A 20,387-nucleotide genomic window follows, 5' to 3' on the forward strand; every position below is an offset into this window, starting at 1 on the left:
GTAAGCAAATATAGATATATTGCATCAACTTGATTGAAGTACGACGATTGTTACATTCAAGTACCGACGTAAGAAGCACAATAAAGCAAAACATAAACCCACGGAAATGATCCCACGGCATTTCTATCTTAAACGATCCCAATGCATAGTTTTCTAACAAAGACGCGATTTGAGACATGCATCGTACTTGGACAGAATTAAAATTAATATTGCTAAAAGGAGGACACAAAGCAATGAGGAGAAGCAACCAAAACAACAACATATTTTCTCCCCAGTTAATTTATGGGGTGGTCGGACATGCATGTCAATGTCTGAGGGCGAGATTGACCTGTGTTCGATGTTAGACATCGATGACTCAGCTTTGTTTGAAGACTCATTCATGGGAGCCTCAGCGTGCACGTTTTTTCTTTTAACAAAGTTGGTCGATGGTGTACCACTTGACACACTTCCATTAAAAATTGGATCCATAGTAGACATGCTTTGGATTCCATGGTATTCATCATACCATATGAATTTGTTTGGATGCTTCAAAGCTGCCGGACAGATGTAGTAATACTTCATGGGACGGGTAGCAAATTCTCCAGCCTGCCTTAGAATCATCAAACCATGCCCACACTGACATTGTGGTGGATTTCGTAATTCCATAGCAATCTGCATAATAAATGTTCAAAATCATATACCAACATAAGTGCATTCAAGAAGGTTGTGGTGAAATGAAACTACAGAGAGAAGGAAAAAGAAATGGCAGTATCGGAACTTGATTATTCACTGAGAATCTCAACAACAATGTGTAACTGAATTGTTTTTCGCAAAAATCAGTTTGGTGGACATATCGTGGACATACTGCTCGTAAACATATGTACGCTCAACATAATTTAACAATAAATGGCCAATATTTGAACAGATTTAACAATATCGTCGAATTTTTGTGTCCTTCAATCAGATTTCCGAAAAAAAAAAGAAGGACAACAGTGCGAAAAAAAAATCTTAACAGACAAAAAAAATTTTACCAGCTGCAACAAGAACTTAAGATTTAAAGAAGAAGAACATGCTACTAGATCTATAAAAAAAAAGAAGCTTCACAGACCTAGAATGACGTCGCAAACCAAACTGAAATGCGTCGAACGAATGAAACAAAAAGCTTCAGCAACTTGAGAGCCCACCCTTTTCTTCACAGCATTGTTGATTCACACTCTGATCTGATGTAATGGTCGTAGAGAAGAAGAAGAGGAAGGTTTCGTCCAGGTTTGAAAAAGAGAAATCGGGAATGGGAGATTGCTTTACTGGAGCAATATTGGTGAAAGTGACAAATGAGCTGTAAAATATTTTCGAAAAATGTGCAAGGGCATTACAGTACTTAAGACTCATATTTTTTTTTGGGGGGTTGATGTATATTTGTGCTTCAAATTTTGTCATAATTTACCAAACACCATATATGAAATCATGGGCAGTGTAGTCATCCATAACTTAAGTCTTACAATCAGTAGTACATCAGATCCTCGGTTTACTCAATCCACCGAGAGAAACAGGGCCTAAGTATATAAATCATGATCAATCATGATATATGGATGAGTGATCACGATTTATCACTCAACATACATGTTATGTATTGAGTGGACGGAGACACTACTCATATAAATAACATCTAAAGTAGTCACCTTCATCCTACATTTAATTTTCTCTTATGCTATAACACTTTAACCATCTAATATTATAAGGCAAAAACTTGTCCGAGACGGTTTTACGGGTCGTATTTTGTGAGTCAGATATCTTATTTTAGTCATCCATGAAAAAATATTACTTTTTATACTAAGAATATTACTTTTTATTGTGAATATTGGTAGGGATGACCTGTCTCATAGATAAAGATTCGTGAGACCGTCTCACAAGAGACCTACTCATATTATATTATAATTTTAATTATCACTATTTTAAGTGAAATTTTGAAAGAATGGTCAATTATGTATGTCCCAACAATAATTCAATCGGTCTTTACCAATTAAATGTTCTCATTTTCATTTATTATTATTAATTGAAATTTTTTTGGAACTATTCATATACCAAACTATATTTTACTCTTTTTTTCAGTTAGGTCTGTGTCTACTTAAAGCTGGGAAGAGTTTCCATTTTCCTTCCATGGCTTCAGCAACATTACTAAAGAATTTCAAGTACGATTCACCCCAACAGCCCATGTTTAATATTATAGAAGCTCCGCTTAATTTCACGTCTTTTGCACAGAATAATTCTCCATTCAAAGATTTATCCTTCTCATCTTACCTCAAGCCCAAGGATAAACAAAATGAGACTAATTCCCCTATTGATGACACGGAAATAAGTATTTTTGATGCGCAGAAGTATTTCAGCGAGACCAATGACTCGAAAAGCTACCAGAAGAAAACGATTCAGCAGCAGCAGAAAGAGGTATCTGAACAAGATTCGGTATCGATTCAAAGGCAGTCATCTGTGAATTCTTCTGCCGATGGATATGGCAAGAATTTTAGATCAAGATCGTTTAAGACGACGCCTACAGCTTCATCAGAGGCGAGCTGGAACAGCCAAACGGGGCTCTTGGCGAATCCTCCGGGTTCGGTTGGCGTCTCGTTGAAGAATTTCGAGATAGATGGATCCAAGAAACGAAACTCGTCCGGGAAAAAGTGGTTCTTGAGCCCGAAAAGCTGCTGCATTGGGAAAAAATCTGTCCAGGTTAAGGAAACAACATCGGAGAACGAGAATCCAGGGCCTGTTTTGATCAAAGAAGATGCTGAAAACATCAGTAACATGGATTCAATTATCCACAAGGGTCCGAACCCTGGGAAATATCTTGGATCAATCCAAGCACCACGTCAGCACCGCGTTTCGGCATCGGGCAGGCCTTTTTTCGATGGAGTAGGGCCTTTCTCGTTTCCGATTTTGAACCCTTCGAACCAGGGTAACAAGCCTGGATTGAAGGATATTGTAAAGAAACCAAATGTGAGTGTCCTCGAAGATCAGCCCCGGAAATCTTTGGAAGTTTTTCAGGCAATGCTGGAACTTTCATCGGCTTTACGACCAGATCATAATTCTATGCTGAATCGAGGCCAATTCAAAATTCCGGGAAGTCCGATTGCTCGTGTTACGAACATGGATGACGATGTTGGAAGCGACGCGAGCTCGGACTTGTTCGAGATCGAAAGCTTGTCGACCCCAACTTCATATCCAATGTACCGTCGGAGGGATTCCCTGGAAGAATCTGCTCCTCCTACTTTCAGTGCAAGAAGATTTTCTTCTGGACATGGGATTACTATTAACAACAGTAGTGTCCAGTTTGATACGAGGAGCCTCGACGAGCCGCCTACGCCTAGTGTGGCGGCGACTGAGTGCTATGCTCCGAGTGAAGTGAGCATTGATTGGAGTGTCACCACGGCCGAGGGCTTCGACAAGGCGAGCGTCACCAATTTCTCAGTGTCCGCTTCGGAATTTGGGAATGTTGATTTTTTGCGAGAGACGATGCAGCAGCATCAGCTGGAGGAGGGAGTTTGCGGCGACGGCGGGAAGAGGAAGGGGAACGGGGGGATGTTGCTGATGGGATGCAGACAGGAGAAGGCGGTGAGCGTGGGCCCGCAGCCGGTGAAATGTATGGCGGAGGGTCCACCGATTTTCCCACTGCACGTGGGCGGTAGGCCACCGCGGGCTCATAAGACGACGGGGGTGGCGGGAGGTGGCTCTAACGCGGCGCGGCTGTCGCTTGCTTTTGCAGCATGAGAATTCGTGCATGTCAGGTGGTGGCAAACGGGACGGGTTTGGGGTTCCTGAATTGGTAGGTATTATTTGACTAATAAGTAATATGTGGGAGAGTTTATTATTTTATGTTTTGGATATTGTTATCAAATTCATATCATATGTTAGAATAATCCAATAAAATCATCCCTCGTAAAATTGATCAATTTGCACAATCATTAATATTATATATTTTTCATGTGTTCGCATAATTATATAATATAATATGTGTATAATTATAATCATAAATTTTATAAGATTTTTTAAATTTTATTAACCGCTTGATTTTATGTTTAATTAATAGAAATTAGTGGGACCATAGTGCAATTTGATAGAAACAATATTGAAAATAAGTTTCAATGATAATTTTGATAAAAATGTTGGTATAAGGTCAATTTGAAAAACAAAATATATATATATATATATATATATATATATATATATATATATATATATATATATATATATATCATACAAAAAATCTTATGAGACTGTGGTACATGTCAAATTTGTTTCCACTCCATACATAAATCGGGATGACTCGTCTCATATATATAGATTTGTAAGGCCGTCTAACAGAAGATTTACCCATAATACTAAACATTAATCGAAATGGGAGTTTTCCAAATTAGTGTAGGTTTTTGCAGTCCTCAATTAAAGTATGAAATTCAAATTCTATTTTAGGTATTTGCCAAAAACAAAATTGAAAGAATTTTGAACTGACCATCTATAATATCCACATGATAGATCTACATTATTTTTTTACCAGAAGGAGGCTTTCGAAATTAAAATGAACATTGGACGTAATATTTAAAAAGCTTAGGCACATACTTCAAAAAACTTATAAAAAGACTAGCATGAAAAAACAAGTGGGGTACATTAATGTGCCTATATATATATGAAAAAACTACGGAAATTGGCCTTCAGTCCTCGGCCGTCGTTTTTTTTTGTGTTCAGTCTCTAGGTACTTTTTTAGTACCACATTTTCACATGAAGTGTACCACATTTCCACATGAAGTGTACCACATTTTGTATGACATAGTACCACAATTTTGTGGGTAGGGAGTGAACCCAAAGATATATCATAGATCTTGATGCTACTTTAAAACAAAATGGGACGATATTTTGATTTTAAGAATAAATTACAGACATTCCATGAATTTAGAAACCCCTTATAGATATGATATACTAAAATACTTGACTTAGTGTATTGACTTAGTGTAATGTAACTCAAATATTTGTAGCTTTTTTGAATTTATTTTTAAAACCTTTTCACATGTACGTTACATTGTGATAGTCAAAGTGCTATTTATTTAGCAAAAAATCATATTTATCATGCTATGACAAAGCATATACTGGTAAAGTACTATTTCATTATATCAGTATTGGAATATGGATTCTTGATGATTAAGAAGATTCATGGAAGCAAGAATTAATCCAGCTGATAGGTTCACAAAGACCGTGAATATTGATGGTTCAACTTCAGTTAGACTGCAAGTATAAAAGAAAAATGAGCTATGACGTTGATGGTGAGAAGAATTGATTGAAATCAAGGCTTCAAGTGAAAGAAATGTTATGTGTACCAATGTGATTTGAAAAATTGTAATTCGAAAACAATTGTCAATGGTTGGTGGCTATAACATAATCTCGGAGGAATTAAATTCACAACTGCTTTCGCTTCAATTCAATTTAATACATCCCAAATCGAAGTAATTCAAAGCTTCTTAGAGAGTAAAGTGTTAAGAGGTTATCTTGTGAGAGTCGTAAAAAATATTTTATCAGTTATACTCTACAATAGAGATTGTGAGATATTGGGTGTTCTGTTGTAACACTTATAATATTTATTACTGTTATAAAGATTTACAGTAACTCCGTGGACGCGACGACCTATATTGGGTGAAACCACGTAATTTTTTATATTTTTATTTATTATTTTATTCCGTAATTTTGGTATTATATTATCATCATGATCGTCATTGCTTCGATGAAATCCAAACATATTAAACAATATATTTGGCATATTGAAATCTAGGTTAGCCTATTAATGATGTCTTTTTAGTCCGTCCAAACTTATGAATATAAGAGGTTGAACTAATTGTTAATGATGTTTGGACAAAAGACTAATAACAAAAACTATAATTATAGCCATTCTATATTAAAAAATCCATATTTTGTAAATCATGCAACAATCAAGCCATTTCCTACCAAAGACTGTTTTAACTTACGTTTTCTACAATAAAATACTGTAAATTTTGAATAAGATATATTTATCTCAATTTTCATATATTTTATAAGAAATTATATATATATATATATATATATATATATATATATATATATTTCATTTCACAATATGGTTAATGTATCGAGGTTTTTTATGGACTCGATACACCTTATGTGCATGTAGGCCACCCAATGTTGAAAAACATGCATTATATATCAACAAAACTTCAAGTTTTGTAGGCCTTCTTCTCTTATTGTATCCCAAAAAATTCAGAGCATATCACGTTTCTTGAATTTTCTTTGTTCCACTGATTACATTATTGCCAAATAAGATTTTATGTACTTCAAAATAAGGATATTCATTGGTTGGATCAATTTTCGATTTTACAAATATATAATTCAATATTCTTTTTCGATTTGTACGGTTTTCTATTCTTGATTTTTCTTTGTCTGAACACCCTTGTTCAAAGGGTTCCATAGGGGCCACGCCCCATGTGCATACCAAATAACATTATATATATATATATATATATATATATATATATATATATATATATATATATATATATATATTATAAGTGGTTAGCTAATCTTCTCAATCGAGCTGTAAAGCACTCTGATCAATGAAAATTTAAATATCCCCCCAATCATAAAGATTCAGTTCAGGATAATTTATTTGGCGATCTCTTATCCTAAAATCACCGGTCACTGAATAGTTTGACCAAGTTATATTTGTTATAAGTGGATTTGAATTCGATATCTCGCCTCAAATTTAAAATTTTGGTGTTATATAAGCTGTAAATCATACACGAGGTTATAAGCTTTGAATATATAGTAAAGTTTTAAATTATTTTGTTTAACTTTTTTATTTTAGGTAAAAATTTGTGTGAGGCGGTCTCACGAGTCATATTTTGTGAGACAGATATCTTATTTGGGTCATCCATTAAACAGTACTACTTTTATGCTAAGAATATTACTTTTTATTATGAATATCGGTGGGGTTGACCCGTATCACAGATAAAGATTCGTGAGACCGTCTCACAAAAGACCCATCCCTCACTCTAATAAAAAACAACAATTTATTTATCGAATTATTTGAATTAAGTTATAAACTGATACTAAAATAGAGTTTAAAAATTCATACTAATAAATTTCAATAAATTCTAACGATATTAAATCAAATAAGACTATATAAGTATTCGATATAACAAAATGGTTTATTTACATCGAAATTCTATGAAACAAAATCATTAGCAATAAAATAAAATTTGATTTACAGAATGGAACCAAAATACTTAGCTAGGATTACAATGAAAGTAGACCACAATAAAATATTTATATAACCAAGATACTTAGAACACTAAACTCTTATGAGCGATATTTTCAAATAATTTTGTGAGACGGATCTCTTACCTGACTCATGAAAAAAACTATTTTTTTATTCAAAAAATATAAATTTCTTTCTAGGTATTGACTGGTTCGTGAGAGCGTCTCATAACATATTTATTCTACCTAGAATTGTCAGATAAAAAAAATACCTAGAATTGCAATGGAAGTTGGGACTTTTACATGTTAATCTAGAATTTCGGATTTATAAATTTATTTAAGATTTAGGATTTAAGAAGAATTAATAAGAGGAATTTTTAATATTTTGTTTTATATTTATATAAAAAATTATAAATATGTTATTTTTATAGAAAAATCGAGGGACAAGTTTAAGAAGAATTAATAAGAGGAAATTTTAATTATTTTGTTTTATATTTATATAAAAAATTATAAATATGTTATTTTTATAGAAAACTTGAGTGAGAAGTTTGCTTCAATATAGCCCCACGCCCCCACCCATAACTAAATGTACTTCAATTTTTTTATAATTTTATTTAATTTTCTATAAGAAAGTTGAGGTAATTTGAGGTAAAGAAGAATTAGTTAAATAATATTTTAATTTTAAAATCATATTTTGAAATTTTTAAAACGCGTTGAGGTAATTTGAGGTAAAGAAGAATTAGTTAAATAATATTTTAATTTTAAAATCATATTTTGAAATTTTTAAAACGCGTTGAGGTAATTTGAGGTAAAGAAGAATTAGTTAAATAATATTTTAATTTTAAAATCATATTTTGAAATTTTTAAAACGCGTTGAGGTAATTTGAGGTAAAGAAGAATTAGTTAAATAATATTTTAATTTTAAAATCATATTTTGAAATTTTTAAAACGCTACAGCGCTTTTGTTTTACGAAATTGCACTGTTGCGCTGCCTCGAACAAATCCGTAATTTATCTAATCGGAAAGTCTCCACTTCTTGTTTCTATGGTTCTCTACCTCAGGCCAGTGCCTGTTCTCAATTCCGTCGATTTTCTTTACAGTAGGTTTAGTAATTAGGATTTGGGAGGATTTTATGGGATTTGAATTTCAAAATCCTATTTTTACTGTTCGACAAGGTGATTCAAAAAAAGAATTCGGATTTGTTTAAAATTTCATAGGATTTCATTGGATTTCAATGAGTATATCCAAATTCCATCAAATTTGATAAGATTTGGTAAGATTAAGATTTTAAAAATATACAATTACTTTTTTTACCCAAATTAAATTGATTTGGTGAAGTCAGCATGATTTACATAAACTTCACTATACTTTCGGTAGTTTTGTTAATATGCTTCTTTGCTCCACCACCATGTCTCTCTCGGTTTTTTTTTTCAAAATTCAAGAAACCTTCTGATTCCAAATTTCAATATTTTTAAAATAGTTAATTATCCTTAAAAAATGAACTCATCTTAGGATAAAATATAAATTTGATTATGCATTAGATTCGTTGATGAATTTATTGATGTTTTAGATTGTTTTGGTTTCTTTATTGATAATTTTTCTGGATTTAAATTTTCATATTTTGAATTTGTTTGATAATTTTTTAATTATTATTTTATGTATATTATGATTAATAAATAATAATTAATTTTTAAATTTACATACACAAATAACAAAGAAGAATTATTAATTTCTAAATTTCTTTGGGTTTTATGTTTAGATGATTTCTAAAAGTAGCTTAATAAAATTTTAAAATTCTAAATTCGAATCATTTTTCTCCAAACAAGAAATAGATTTGTAAATATCATTTTTAAATTTTAAATCAAACACCAAATCAAATTTCAAATACTTAAATTTCCAAATCTAAATTCATATTTTGAAAGAACCAAACACACTGTTAATGATTGAGAATCCACGATTGAGTTTCAACCTTCAATTTATTCATGTAACCACAAATTTTTCAAGATGTTTCTGATTCATTTTAGGTCAAAGTTTGATTATTTTCTTTGGGGTATTTAGGGAAATCATGTCTGTTTCTTAAATGTTGAACTCCTGGAATTTCGTTCCTTGATTTGTATTTGTTTTTCGTGAAGTAGTACTATGATCATAATCCGAAATTTATGCAGCTGTTAAATACTAAATATGTGAGAAACTTAGTATCGCAAGATGAGCTTTTGATGACAATGATCTGCCTGTGTTTTGAGAATCTGATGAAGCAGTCTTTCTTTAAGAATATGCATTGAAACACAGTTTGTGTATTTCTCAATATGAAATTATCGAATTAATAATTTTGGACTTGGGCATCATTTAAAAACTTGTTAAATTTTGTATATCAGTTGAAACCATGCAAGAGTGCTGACAAGTGGCTAATTCACCGCAAGGAAGTGCAGGTCCTGTTCAGGTTAATGAAGAGGCATAGGCAGAGAGAGATCATCCAAAAACAATATTGAGAGCTTATCAGTGAAATTATCGTGGAGAAAGTTGATTCTTGTCCTTCTTGAGTTTCTTCAAATGTGCCAGCATTATTTTCAATGTTCTTCCTTTGGACCTGCTCTGCTTTGGACCTTGAATCGTCTACAGTGCATGATGATTTAACTGGATGATTGAGCCAGTAAATTTCTGTAATGCCTGCAATGTATTTACTATTTTACATCATTGGGGTTTTTTTTTGGTCCCATGCACAAGACAACCCTATATGTTTATGCACACACACATGTTCAATATTTGGATGGAATAGGAAATATCTGCTGTCCTATGTGGAAATTTTGGTGAATTCTTGTTATGCTTGGTGCATATTACAGTTCAAGCTGTTCAACCAACTAAAGTTTCCTCTGAGTCAGTCAGATGCAAAAGCAGAAACAGTAACCCGTGTGGATGCAGCTCAACGGCACAAACATAATGTACCTGAAGTGTGGTCATCTGGAATCTGTGCTTGTTTTGATGATATGCAGAGTTGTACGCTACTTTCTGCCTTGCGATCTTGATTTATAAGAAGCAAAGAAAGGGAATGCAAGGTGCCTTTTTGTGTAGCACAAGCCTATTATTTTTTATTCTATCCTGCTAGAAGGCATGTCTCATAAATTATATGTTAATGCATATGTAATTATCTCACATAAAAGAGGTTGAATTATGACCAATACGAGTGAGACTGGGATCACCTTTTTTGAATGTAGTCTATTGCGAAAGTCCTTGTGGAGGTTATGATAACTGTTTAATGTCCACTTAATGTAAAATAATTTCAATCTCACTTTTATTTATCGGTGCGACCTATTTTCTTTTCGAAAAGTTGAGAGATGTGTTTCTAGAGAAATACATTAAGGCCAAAGTACAACTTGCAGGTATATCTTTGCATTCATGCTTTCATGTAGACTTTTTCATCATTCATGAAATCCAGAAAAAACGAAAACAAGAAAATTTACATTTTCACGATGTATGCATGTATCTCCTCTAAGAATCGTGGCCAACTTTTCTACCGTGGATGTTCAAGGATGGTTGACTTGGTTTTGTGCTTTTGGTTGTTTAATGTGGCTCTGATAGTTGAAGAGTTGGCCATAGTGCTGGTACCTTGACAATCCATCTGTGTCAATAATACAAAGAGTTGCATTAGTTCCAAGAAAGTCTTGGTTACTGAACTCAAATTCGGCTCAATGACTTTGAATATGGTCAACGTGGTCTGGTGTGATCCATCAATTGCCTTTGCTTGGTGTCTGAGCATTTAGAATTTTGTCTTTTGTCAGCTGTGCACCTGCTGGAGTTATGTGGATACTACACAATGAATAGGGTTTGAACACTTCAAAAGGTTAACACACTAGTTGTTATGTCATCCCATTGGATTCAACTAGCCTTTGGCCATTGATGTCCTCGAAATTAAATACTTGTTTGAGTAGCTTGGGATTTTTGGATGTTGGAATTTTCCATCTCAAACTTTCATTTGAATCAGAAAAATGAGCTTCACAGACAAATTTTTCCGTACTTTAGGTTTGTTTCCTTGTAGTGCTATAATTAATAACATCCATCATAATTACAAATACAGTACTAAAACTCATCTCGATTCCATTGCTACGAATGAAATCGTCATTGGCATTGATTTATCATGAATATTGTAATATCCTTTCGGCCTTATAACTCTAAGGCTCCGTTCGGTACGTGTGATAGGAGAAGTAAATGATTAGTAATTAGAGTGATTAAAAAATGAGATATATGGATTAATAGTATGGTCGGATAAATAACATGGTGTTTGGTATGATTTTAAAATGATGTATTAATTTTGTAAATTTTATTGCAATGACCAAAATGTCCCAAGTGTTAATAAATATATATTCTTAAAATAACTGGATAGATAGTTAAATATTTATAATTATAATTTACATTTATTAAAATTAATTTACATCATTAAAAAAATTAGAATTAAAAAAAATATTTTTTTCATAAAAAAATAATTAACAAGATTACAAATTTATAAAAATTTAATTTAAGATAGATTTACATTACAGTTTATTTTCTTTAAAATGATTGAAAATAATTAAAATATATGAAATTAATTTATTAAAAAATATAATAAAAATTTAAATATTATATTAATTATTAAATTTTCACTAATTTTAATTTTCATATTATATTGAAGAAAATAATTCAAGAGTATTATAGTCAATATACAATCTTATCATGATCACTATTCAAAAATTATTAATTATCACACCCTTTAAAGAGGGATATTTAATCACACAAATAACATGAATAGTGTGGGCTTTTAATCATAATCAAGTGCTTATAGATTAATAAAAAACGAACCAAACACGAGATTAATAAAAAACGAACCAAACATAGTATATTAAAGGGACATAGTCTCTCGATGGTCATCTTTTACTATATATAAAACTTGAGCTTGATAGAGACAAAATAGTATAATAATATTTTTTTAAAAATTCATAAAATACTCATATTTCCTACAAAAATACCCCAATCACTCGATTTTTTATCCAATAGAATTAACTCAACCTTATCATCATTGTTGGCTCGGGATCTCACTAAAAGAATAAATGTTTATCGCGACATTCATAAATGTCATCATATTCAATATTTAGTGACATTTAAGTTTTAGTGACATCTCCAACAAATATCATATATTCCATTGTCGCCTTAAACTTTCTGATATTTTTAATGTCATTATAAGATGTTAATGACAATTTCATATGTGTTACTAATTATTATATAATGACAATTATTGTAAACTTGTCACTGTAAATGCACAAAATCTGATTATGTAAACTTGTCACTGTAAATGCACAAAATTCTTGTAGATATTACCGCAGTAATCTCACCTTAGATGTTGAAAATGTTGCCAGAGAACTCACCGAAATCTCATCGGAAGCAAGCTAAAGTGGCTGGAAAAGTGGGGAAACACATATGTTTGGTAGCCATGATAAGGGATTGATTATTTAATAATCATTCTCTTATCTCGCGTTTGATTCGTTTTTTATTAATCTATAGACCCTTGATTATGATTGAAAACTCACACTATACATGTTATTTGTGTGATTAGATATCCATCCTCAAAGGGTGTGATACTTAATAATTTTTGAATAATGATCATGATAAAATTGTATATTGACCATAATATCCTTGAATTGTTTTCTTCAATATAATATGAAAATTAAAATTAGTGAAAATTTATTAATTAATATAATATTTAAATTTTTATTATATTTTTTTATAAACTAATTTCATATATTTTAATTATTTTCAATCATTTTAAAGAAAATAAATTGTAATGCAAATCTATCTTAAATTAAATTTTTATAAATTTGTAATCTTGTTAATTAATTTTTTTATGGAAATAAATATTTTTTCAATTCTAATTTATTTTTTTAATGATTTAAATTAATTTTGATAAATGTAAATTATAATTATAAATATTTAATTATCTATCCAAGTATTTTAAGAATATATTTAATTTGCATTTGGGGCATTTTGGTCATTACAATAAAATTTACAAAATTAATCCATCATTTTAAAATCATACCAAACATCATGTTATTTATCACAACGTACTATTAATCCATATATCTCATTTTTTAATCACTCTAATTATTAATCATTTATTTATCCTATGACACGTACTAAACGGAGTTTATAGGCTTCAAATACTTACTAAATACAACACAAACAACCAAGAATCAAAGAAAAATCTAACCGGAATCGAAGAAGAACTCGTGCACAAGTCAACTTTGAACAGGGCTGGATCCACTCGATTCAGTGTAGAAAAGAGGTGCAGGGGCTTGGGGAAAAACATACTGACCTCGACGCTTCTTGTCCGGTGGTCTGGGTGGCGCTCGGCGGCAGCTAGGGTGGTGAGGGAGAGAGCCAACAGTAGTAGCTTTTGTTCATTAATCGGGAATGATAATTGGGCGTGGGATGGTTCTCTCCAGCTTTTCTCATTTTTTCATTTAATTACGTTTTTTTTTTTTAATTGGAGAGCAATGTGAAGATTTTGGGGAGAAAAATAGATAAAATAAAGGTCAGAATATTTGGGTTGGATAAATATTGGATGAGAGAAAATAATTGTTTCTCTCCATATAAAATTAAATGACATCAATTTAAAATGTCAGGATAACTAATCTAATATGTTTTTTTATTTTACACATTTTTAATTTTTACAAGTGTCATTATTAAGTATTTGTAACAATATTTAATTAAAAGTGTCTACAAAAAAGTGTCACAATAGCCATTTATTGTTGTAGTGGATCTATATCTTTGAGATAAAAAAATATTTTTTCCAAATTTAGTTTATAATTTCTTTTTAATAAGACTACTTATATAAAAAGACGTAGACTGTGCAAGTACGTTACACATGTAGAAAGACATTAATATATATTATATATAAAGATCTCTATCAAACTCGTTTAATGAACAAGTTTGCTTTCAATACCATGAGCTCATAGTTTTCGAATAAAAATTGCACAGTGGGGATCCATTCAAATATCTATGGAACACTACATATAGCTTTTCTTGAAAATTTAAAGGCTGATAGAAGACCATTTTTATGTAAATAAATTCTTTTATTACCAAGTTCTAGAACTCCATTTGAACAGAGACTCATTGCGTTAGTATAACAAAAAATTGTCTTTATAGATTTCTTAGCTCTTCCCAAACATAGACTCTTGAGTGATAAGTATTTAGGTTTTTGCTATAGCTATAACTAAGTTATTAAAAGACAGTTTATTTTATATTGGTTAAAGATATCACACCCTGACTTGAATTGCACCATAAGAATTATATTGAAAACAATCTTATGTATTGTTATAATTGATAGGATACTTTTTAAGATAAAAATTGTAATCAAACCATGTGTTAGACGTCATGACTGCAATTAAAGATAAACATGTAGGAAATTAAACTTAAAACAAGATAGTTATTTCTGTGTGTTTTAATTTGGTGATGTTGGGATATGCTAGTATACATAGGAGTTAATATCTAATAGTAGGGTTACAGTTTTTTTTTATTGTTTTTGGATGCTTTAGTGCAAGCCTATTTATAGGCCTTAAAAAATCTAGATCTTTGCTACTCTAAAATTTTCTAACATCTTCTTATTTTTTTTTTCGCATACTATAATATTCTAGAACCTTTTATTATTATCACTAACATTATTTAGCAATGACAGCTCATGATCAAGAGTTGTCTATAATTTTTCATCACAATTTAAAAGCTGATATACATGTATCCTGTTTCTACAATTTTATTAAAACATCTCCTCCATTGAATTGGTTTCTTAATGTACTTGGGGATATTTACATATTGTGGTATTTATTGTCTAAAGATTGAGTAATAAATAATTGAAAATGCATCTATTTATTGAAGAAATACTTACTTTTTTATGACGTAAGAATCTGTACATGTTATAATAATTTGGTATACATTGGGTAAACTCTTGTGTTCTTGCAATAGTTTGCAAACTATGTTAATCTCGTAAACTATACTAGACAAACTCGCCCGAAAAGATGTTGGTAGGAGGAATCGAACTCTTAACAATTGGTCAAACTCTCACATATTCTACCAACTCGAACATCTCCTTAGGGGGTAAGAAATCCTTAGTTACTTTGTAAGCATTGGGATGATTTTTGGCAATTCTGAGCATTTATATTGTTGAATTTCAGTGTTAATATTTTTTTAATAATATCTCTTTTTTGACGTGACACAGACATATCATTGACATATACAGTGCGCGCACATGAGCACTCTAATGCACTTCTCGATTCTCACACGTCAAGGGTTTTTTCAATAATTTTATTATAGCATTTCCTACAGGAAAATTCATGCTAACAAGGACCTGAATATTTAATTTTAATGATTTATTAACATGGTTTAGAAAATTCAATATTTTTATTAAGTTTATCATGCTGTTTAAATATGCCATTGTTAAAATTGTGCTGCCAGGATAAACTTTGACTAAAAACGATGTAAAAAATAACAAAAGAGGGGTCGATGTTTACACTATATTACAAAAATATATATGCCTCTCATCACAAATTAAAGTTTCAGCTTCTTTCTAAATAATTTGTTATATGATATTTTGGTCCACTGACGTTTTTTATTTTGGATTCTGATCCCCAGTAAGTTTTGAAAGTTTAATTTAGTGGTATAAATTTTGATTTTTTTCACTTCCAGTTCTATTTCTCCAGAGTGCTGAAGTTGCACCATAAAATACTAACATGACATCGAAAGATGTCGACATGATATCGGAAATCGTCGAGTTATCCAAAACTACATGATGTTCCTGTATATATATCGAATATAGACATTCATATTTGAAAATTATTTTCAATTGTTATAATCTAATTTATTCATGGATGTCTCGGCTTATGTATACAAATCAATCATAATCATGTGAACCTGCCTTTGCTCTTGCATGCATTATTACAAGTTAGCAATAAATTTTGGTTTATGACTTAATAAATCAAATCTGCATAAACATATAATGACTAGAAAAGGATCCAAGAATATCACGGGCCTCTTGACCCAGTGACATCAAGTACTGTTCAGAAAATGAGACAGATCTCGAGTTTGAGACCACCACTCCTCCTCCTCTAGCATTAATGATAATCATTAAAAAAAAAAAAATCCAAGAACCATAACAAGGAGGAAATAAGAGGGAGATTACTCCAATTTTCGAGAAATCGTCAAAATATCTTCTAAGTTGATCTATTTCGAATTTTTTTAATGAACTTCGGACTTAGAATCTTTTAAGTTGAAAAAGATTGGATCATGATCTTGTAAGTTTGTGCTATTTTTACTTTTTGTCATATTTTCATCATAATATTGACACAAGTAATTAATGGATTTGACAAATTCTCTCCAACCAAAATAATTAGTCTTTTATTCGTAACTTTCTTCCTATCCCAAACATGATATATATAACGACATGTTATAAATTTAAGAGGTGTTTCATATCAAAAGGTTTGTTAATGAGTGGTATAACATCGATCGTGGGTGTTTATAATCCATTTTTTTATTAGTTTATTATTCGATGTGGAACATTTGTAAACTTGTCGATCTCTTGAGAAGCCGACATCTGCGGTAGCCTACTCAGATGGATTTCACACATTTCAGTATCCAGTGCATGCACCACCATGTACCTTAATCTATCTTATAACTTGCTTTTTTTACACAATTATTGACACTAACACGATGATCGTCTTTTTTCAAATCGTTTTTTTACTACGTCGACTCTTAACGAGAACACTAATATTAAGTTATCAACCCAAGAGTTGCTCTATATATAAGGAACTCTGTGCTCACATTTAAGTTTGTATTAAAATAATAATGAATGACTAAAAGTACTCGTCCCGATCGAGTTGGCATGTGGAAAACTTTTATTGATTATTATTATTTTTTATAGAGTTAGTCTCATGTGAGACCGTCTCACGGATCTTAATCCGTGAGACGGGTCAACCCTACCCATATTCACAATAAAAAGTAATACTCTTAGCATAAAAAGTAATACTTTTTCATGGATGACCCAAATAAAAGATCCGTCTCACAAATATGACCCGTGAGACCGTCTCACACAAGTTTTTGCCTTTTTTATATCATGTCATCATTTTCGAAGTCACGTCAGAGTAAGTGTAAAAAGGACTAAATTTGAAAAAAAATTGAACTAGTTAACTAAAACCGTTGGTTGATCGATAATAGGATAAAAAAACATGTCATTGCATGAAAAGAATTTGAATGCAATTTTCTCGAATAATAAAATTTTAACTGTATATATATTTTTATTTGGATGGAGGAGACTTGAACCTGAATCCTCTCAATATTTATGAATGTATGGCGCCTTTTATAAGCCAAATTGGCTTGAGCTAAAAAGTTAAAAGATATTAAGGTGCACCATTGATGTTTCTCTCTTCGGCAGTACCGTACATCACTTTTAATTATCTCCTAAATGCAATGTACATAATTTAAACGATTAAAAGAAAAATAAAATACAACACGACTTCTATTTACTATATATTACGGTAACAACAAATTAAAAATTTGAAAAATTGAATTTTTTATATTTTTTATTTTTTAAAATTTTTTATTTTGGATTTGATCTATTCCTTCGATTCTTTCTAAGGGATTTCTCAGAAAAATAGAGATGTCTCCTACGTTAGTCATAATATGTGGAAATATCGACGTAATTTCATAGATTCATTAGGTGTCTATTATGATTTTGGTCTTCTATATTATCTAATTTCTGTTTTAGTCTATTATATCTATTTTTAACATTTTCGTCATTTTTCCACGTAACGCTGATGTGATATTGGCGTTTGTAGAATGTCACATCAACATTTTCGATGGAAAAAGACTCAATAGTTAAAAATTATGAGATACTGGACTAAAATTGAAATTTGATGACATAAACGACAAAAAAAAGTAGACAAACATTACGAGATCAAAAATACAAATTTTCTTGCAAATTACTAGAAATCCCCAGAAGCAGGTTTCTTCCATTTGAAATCAAGAATTTCTTGGAACCTGAAAATAAATTGAAAGATAATTAATCAAGCAGATTATTAAAGTACTGTACAAGTGGGCAAAGAGCTGCCCAGTATAAAATCCACCATATTCTTTTTTTCAAAGTTCAATAAAAGCATGCAATTTGGAGATACATACCATTTCCCAATTTATATAAATATATATATATATATATATATATATATATATATATATATATATATATATATATATTATTTGAAATTATTTGAAATTTACAAAGCCCAAAACCCTTCTGGAAAAAGGCATTTTGTGGTCATATTTATAATTTATTTCGGATGGGTATTAATTTTTTAATTAAATCAATGAAAAAATGTTGAAAATAAATAAATACAAAGGCGACGATGATCATGGAATTCACTATTCCGTGCGTGCTTATATAACGTGAATTATATTAATAATATTGAACACAATTTTCAAGGCATAATTTTCATAAATTAATAAATCAAGAAAACAATAAAAAAAGAAGTAATTATGTATAATTAATTAATTACCAGAAAATAGCTTTCACCATGCTGCAAGCTGTGCACCAGAAATCCATACTCATTGACTTGCAATGGCATCCCCGACGAATGAAATAACACAAATTCCCCCCCAAACATCGCCTTAATGTCAAAAGGCCCCCTACTCACATCTGTTGCTACTCCATTTATGAACACTGTAATCACTCCTGAAATATAGAATTTATATATTTGGTTTGAATCAATTCTATTTTATGGTATTATTTCGATAAAAAAATTAAACTTCGGAATATATTCAACAAAAAACAGAATAAAAACCTCTATAAAATCATATTAATAAATGTATATATATAAATTTATTTAACTAAAAACAATTTTCAAATCGCAATTCAATTATATATACAGTTTTTTGTGGCGTGAAAGCTAGGGTTTTCATGGAAGTGGGATGAAGTTTGATCTTCATCTTATAAAAGATGATCAACTTATGACATGCATGAGATTTTAATATATTATTTTTCATGATTAAGAAATATGTACGTACCTGGAGTTTGATATTGCAAATTTGAAGCATCGGAGTGTCCAAAGATCGAGTTTTGGTCCAGTTCTTGGAGGCCCGGCGAATACGAGAAAAAATCATGAAAATTATAAGAAACAGCGTGATCACTTTCACTGATCCCACGAGATATTGAAGAAGAGCCCGATCCCACCAAATTACGGGAGCTTGTGTTCATAAAAAAAGAATTTGGTGCAAATCCACCTGCAGCCACGCCTCTGCTTTCATACTGAATCTCCCGCTGTGGAGCTCGCGGAGGCTCTCCTGTGGCGAGGGATTCCTGGATTTGCCGCTGCCTACGGCGCGACCGGGAGCGGCGGTTCTGGAACCAGTAGAAGACATTGGCATCGCCTACGGAGCCGAACTTCTCGAGCATCTTTCGTATCCTCACGGTGTCGTTCTTGGGTGGATTCACCATCCCGCTGTTGAAGATTGATTCAAGAATCAGGATCTGTTCCGGCTTCGGTGTCCACCGCGACCGAACCGGCTCGTGTCTCTGATCGGCGGAAGCTTCCACGCCCAGACTCGGACTTGTGGCGGTGTCTTGGGCTTGACTATACATGGTATTAATGAGTTTAAGACGGTGGTGAAAATTCAAGAAAGCGACGACTTATTTGTCACATACAAAGTCTTGGAGTAATATTCCAAGGGTTTCTGTCAAGAGTATTTAAAGACCAGGTCAGGCTATCAAATATTATTTCCTATACCATCTGTCGTAGGAATATTGGGACGACAATAAGAGTACTGAGTGATTTATTTTATTTTTTGGAGTGAAGTTTGTGACATTGAGCCAATTATAAACAGTGTCCTAAAAGACAGACGATGGACGATCCTCCACCACTCTGATTTTTAGAAAACCGATATCTCTTAGCGCCGGTAAAAAGGTCTTAGGCAACCCTTTGGAAAATATATTGAAAATCTGAACTAGTTAGTATATATTGTCATTAGTTTAACCATTTTTTTTCAAAATGTTAGCAACACAGCTGCCTTAAATTAAGAATTTGAACTTTGACCCTTTTAACTTATAATCTAGAATTTAAACCGGCCATATAATGTTCGCA

General features: G+C 31.5%; 2 protein-coding genes and 1 long non-coding RNA gene across 3 annotated transcripts; 1 reads left to right on the top strand and 2 right to left on the bottom strand.

Moving 5' to 3' along the window:
- Nucleotides 1–11: 11 nt before the first annotated feature.
- LOC140803776 (uncharacterized) lies at nt 12–1,468 on the bottom strand. The gene is made up of 2 exons (XR_012111926.1): nt 1,088–1,468; nt 12–651 (listed from the first exon to the last, which is right to left on the bottom strand). It is a non-coding gene; the product is annotated as an uncharacterized lncRNA (long non-coding RNA).
- A 613-nt stretch (nt 1,469–2,081) lies between these two features.
- LOC140802980 (protein PHYTOCHROME KINASE SUBSTRATE 4-like) lies at nt 2,082–3,909 on the top strand. The gene has a single exon (XM_073158637.1). It carries the CDS (start codon nt 2,137–2,139, stop codon nt 3,739–3,741), a length of 1,605 nt encoding a protein of 534 aa, XP_073014738.1. The 5' UTR covers nt 2,082–2,136; the 3' UTR covers nt 3,742–3,909.
- Nucleotides 3,910–18,155: 14,246 nt separating this feature from the next.
- On the bottom strand, nt 18,156–20,030 carry LOC140803748 (WUSCHEL-related homeobox 11-like). Its single transcript, XM_073159631.1, has 3 exons — nt 19,315–20,030; nt 18,807–18,982; nt 18,156–18,294 (listed from the first exon to the last, which is right to left on the bottom strand). The coding sequence occupies exons 1-3, from the start codon at nt 19,886–19,888 to the stop codon at nt 18,277–18,279; spliced, it is 768 nt and encodes a 255-aa protein (XP_073015732.1). The 5' UTR covers nt 19,889–20,030; the 3' UTR covers nt 18,156–18,276.
- Between the last annotated feature and the right edge of the window lie 357 nt (nt 20,031–20,387).

This window comes from Primulina eburnea, chromosome 10, assembly GCF_022965805.1.
Source record: "Primulina eburnea isolate SZY01 chromosome 10, ASM2296580v1, whole genome shotgun sequence".
Lineage (NCBI taxonomy): Eukaryota > Viridiplantae > Streptophyta > Magnoliopsida > Lamiales > Gesneriaceae > Primulina > Primulina eburnea.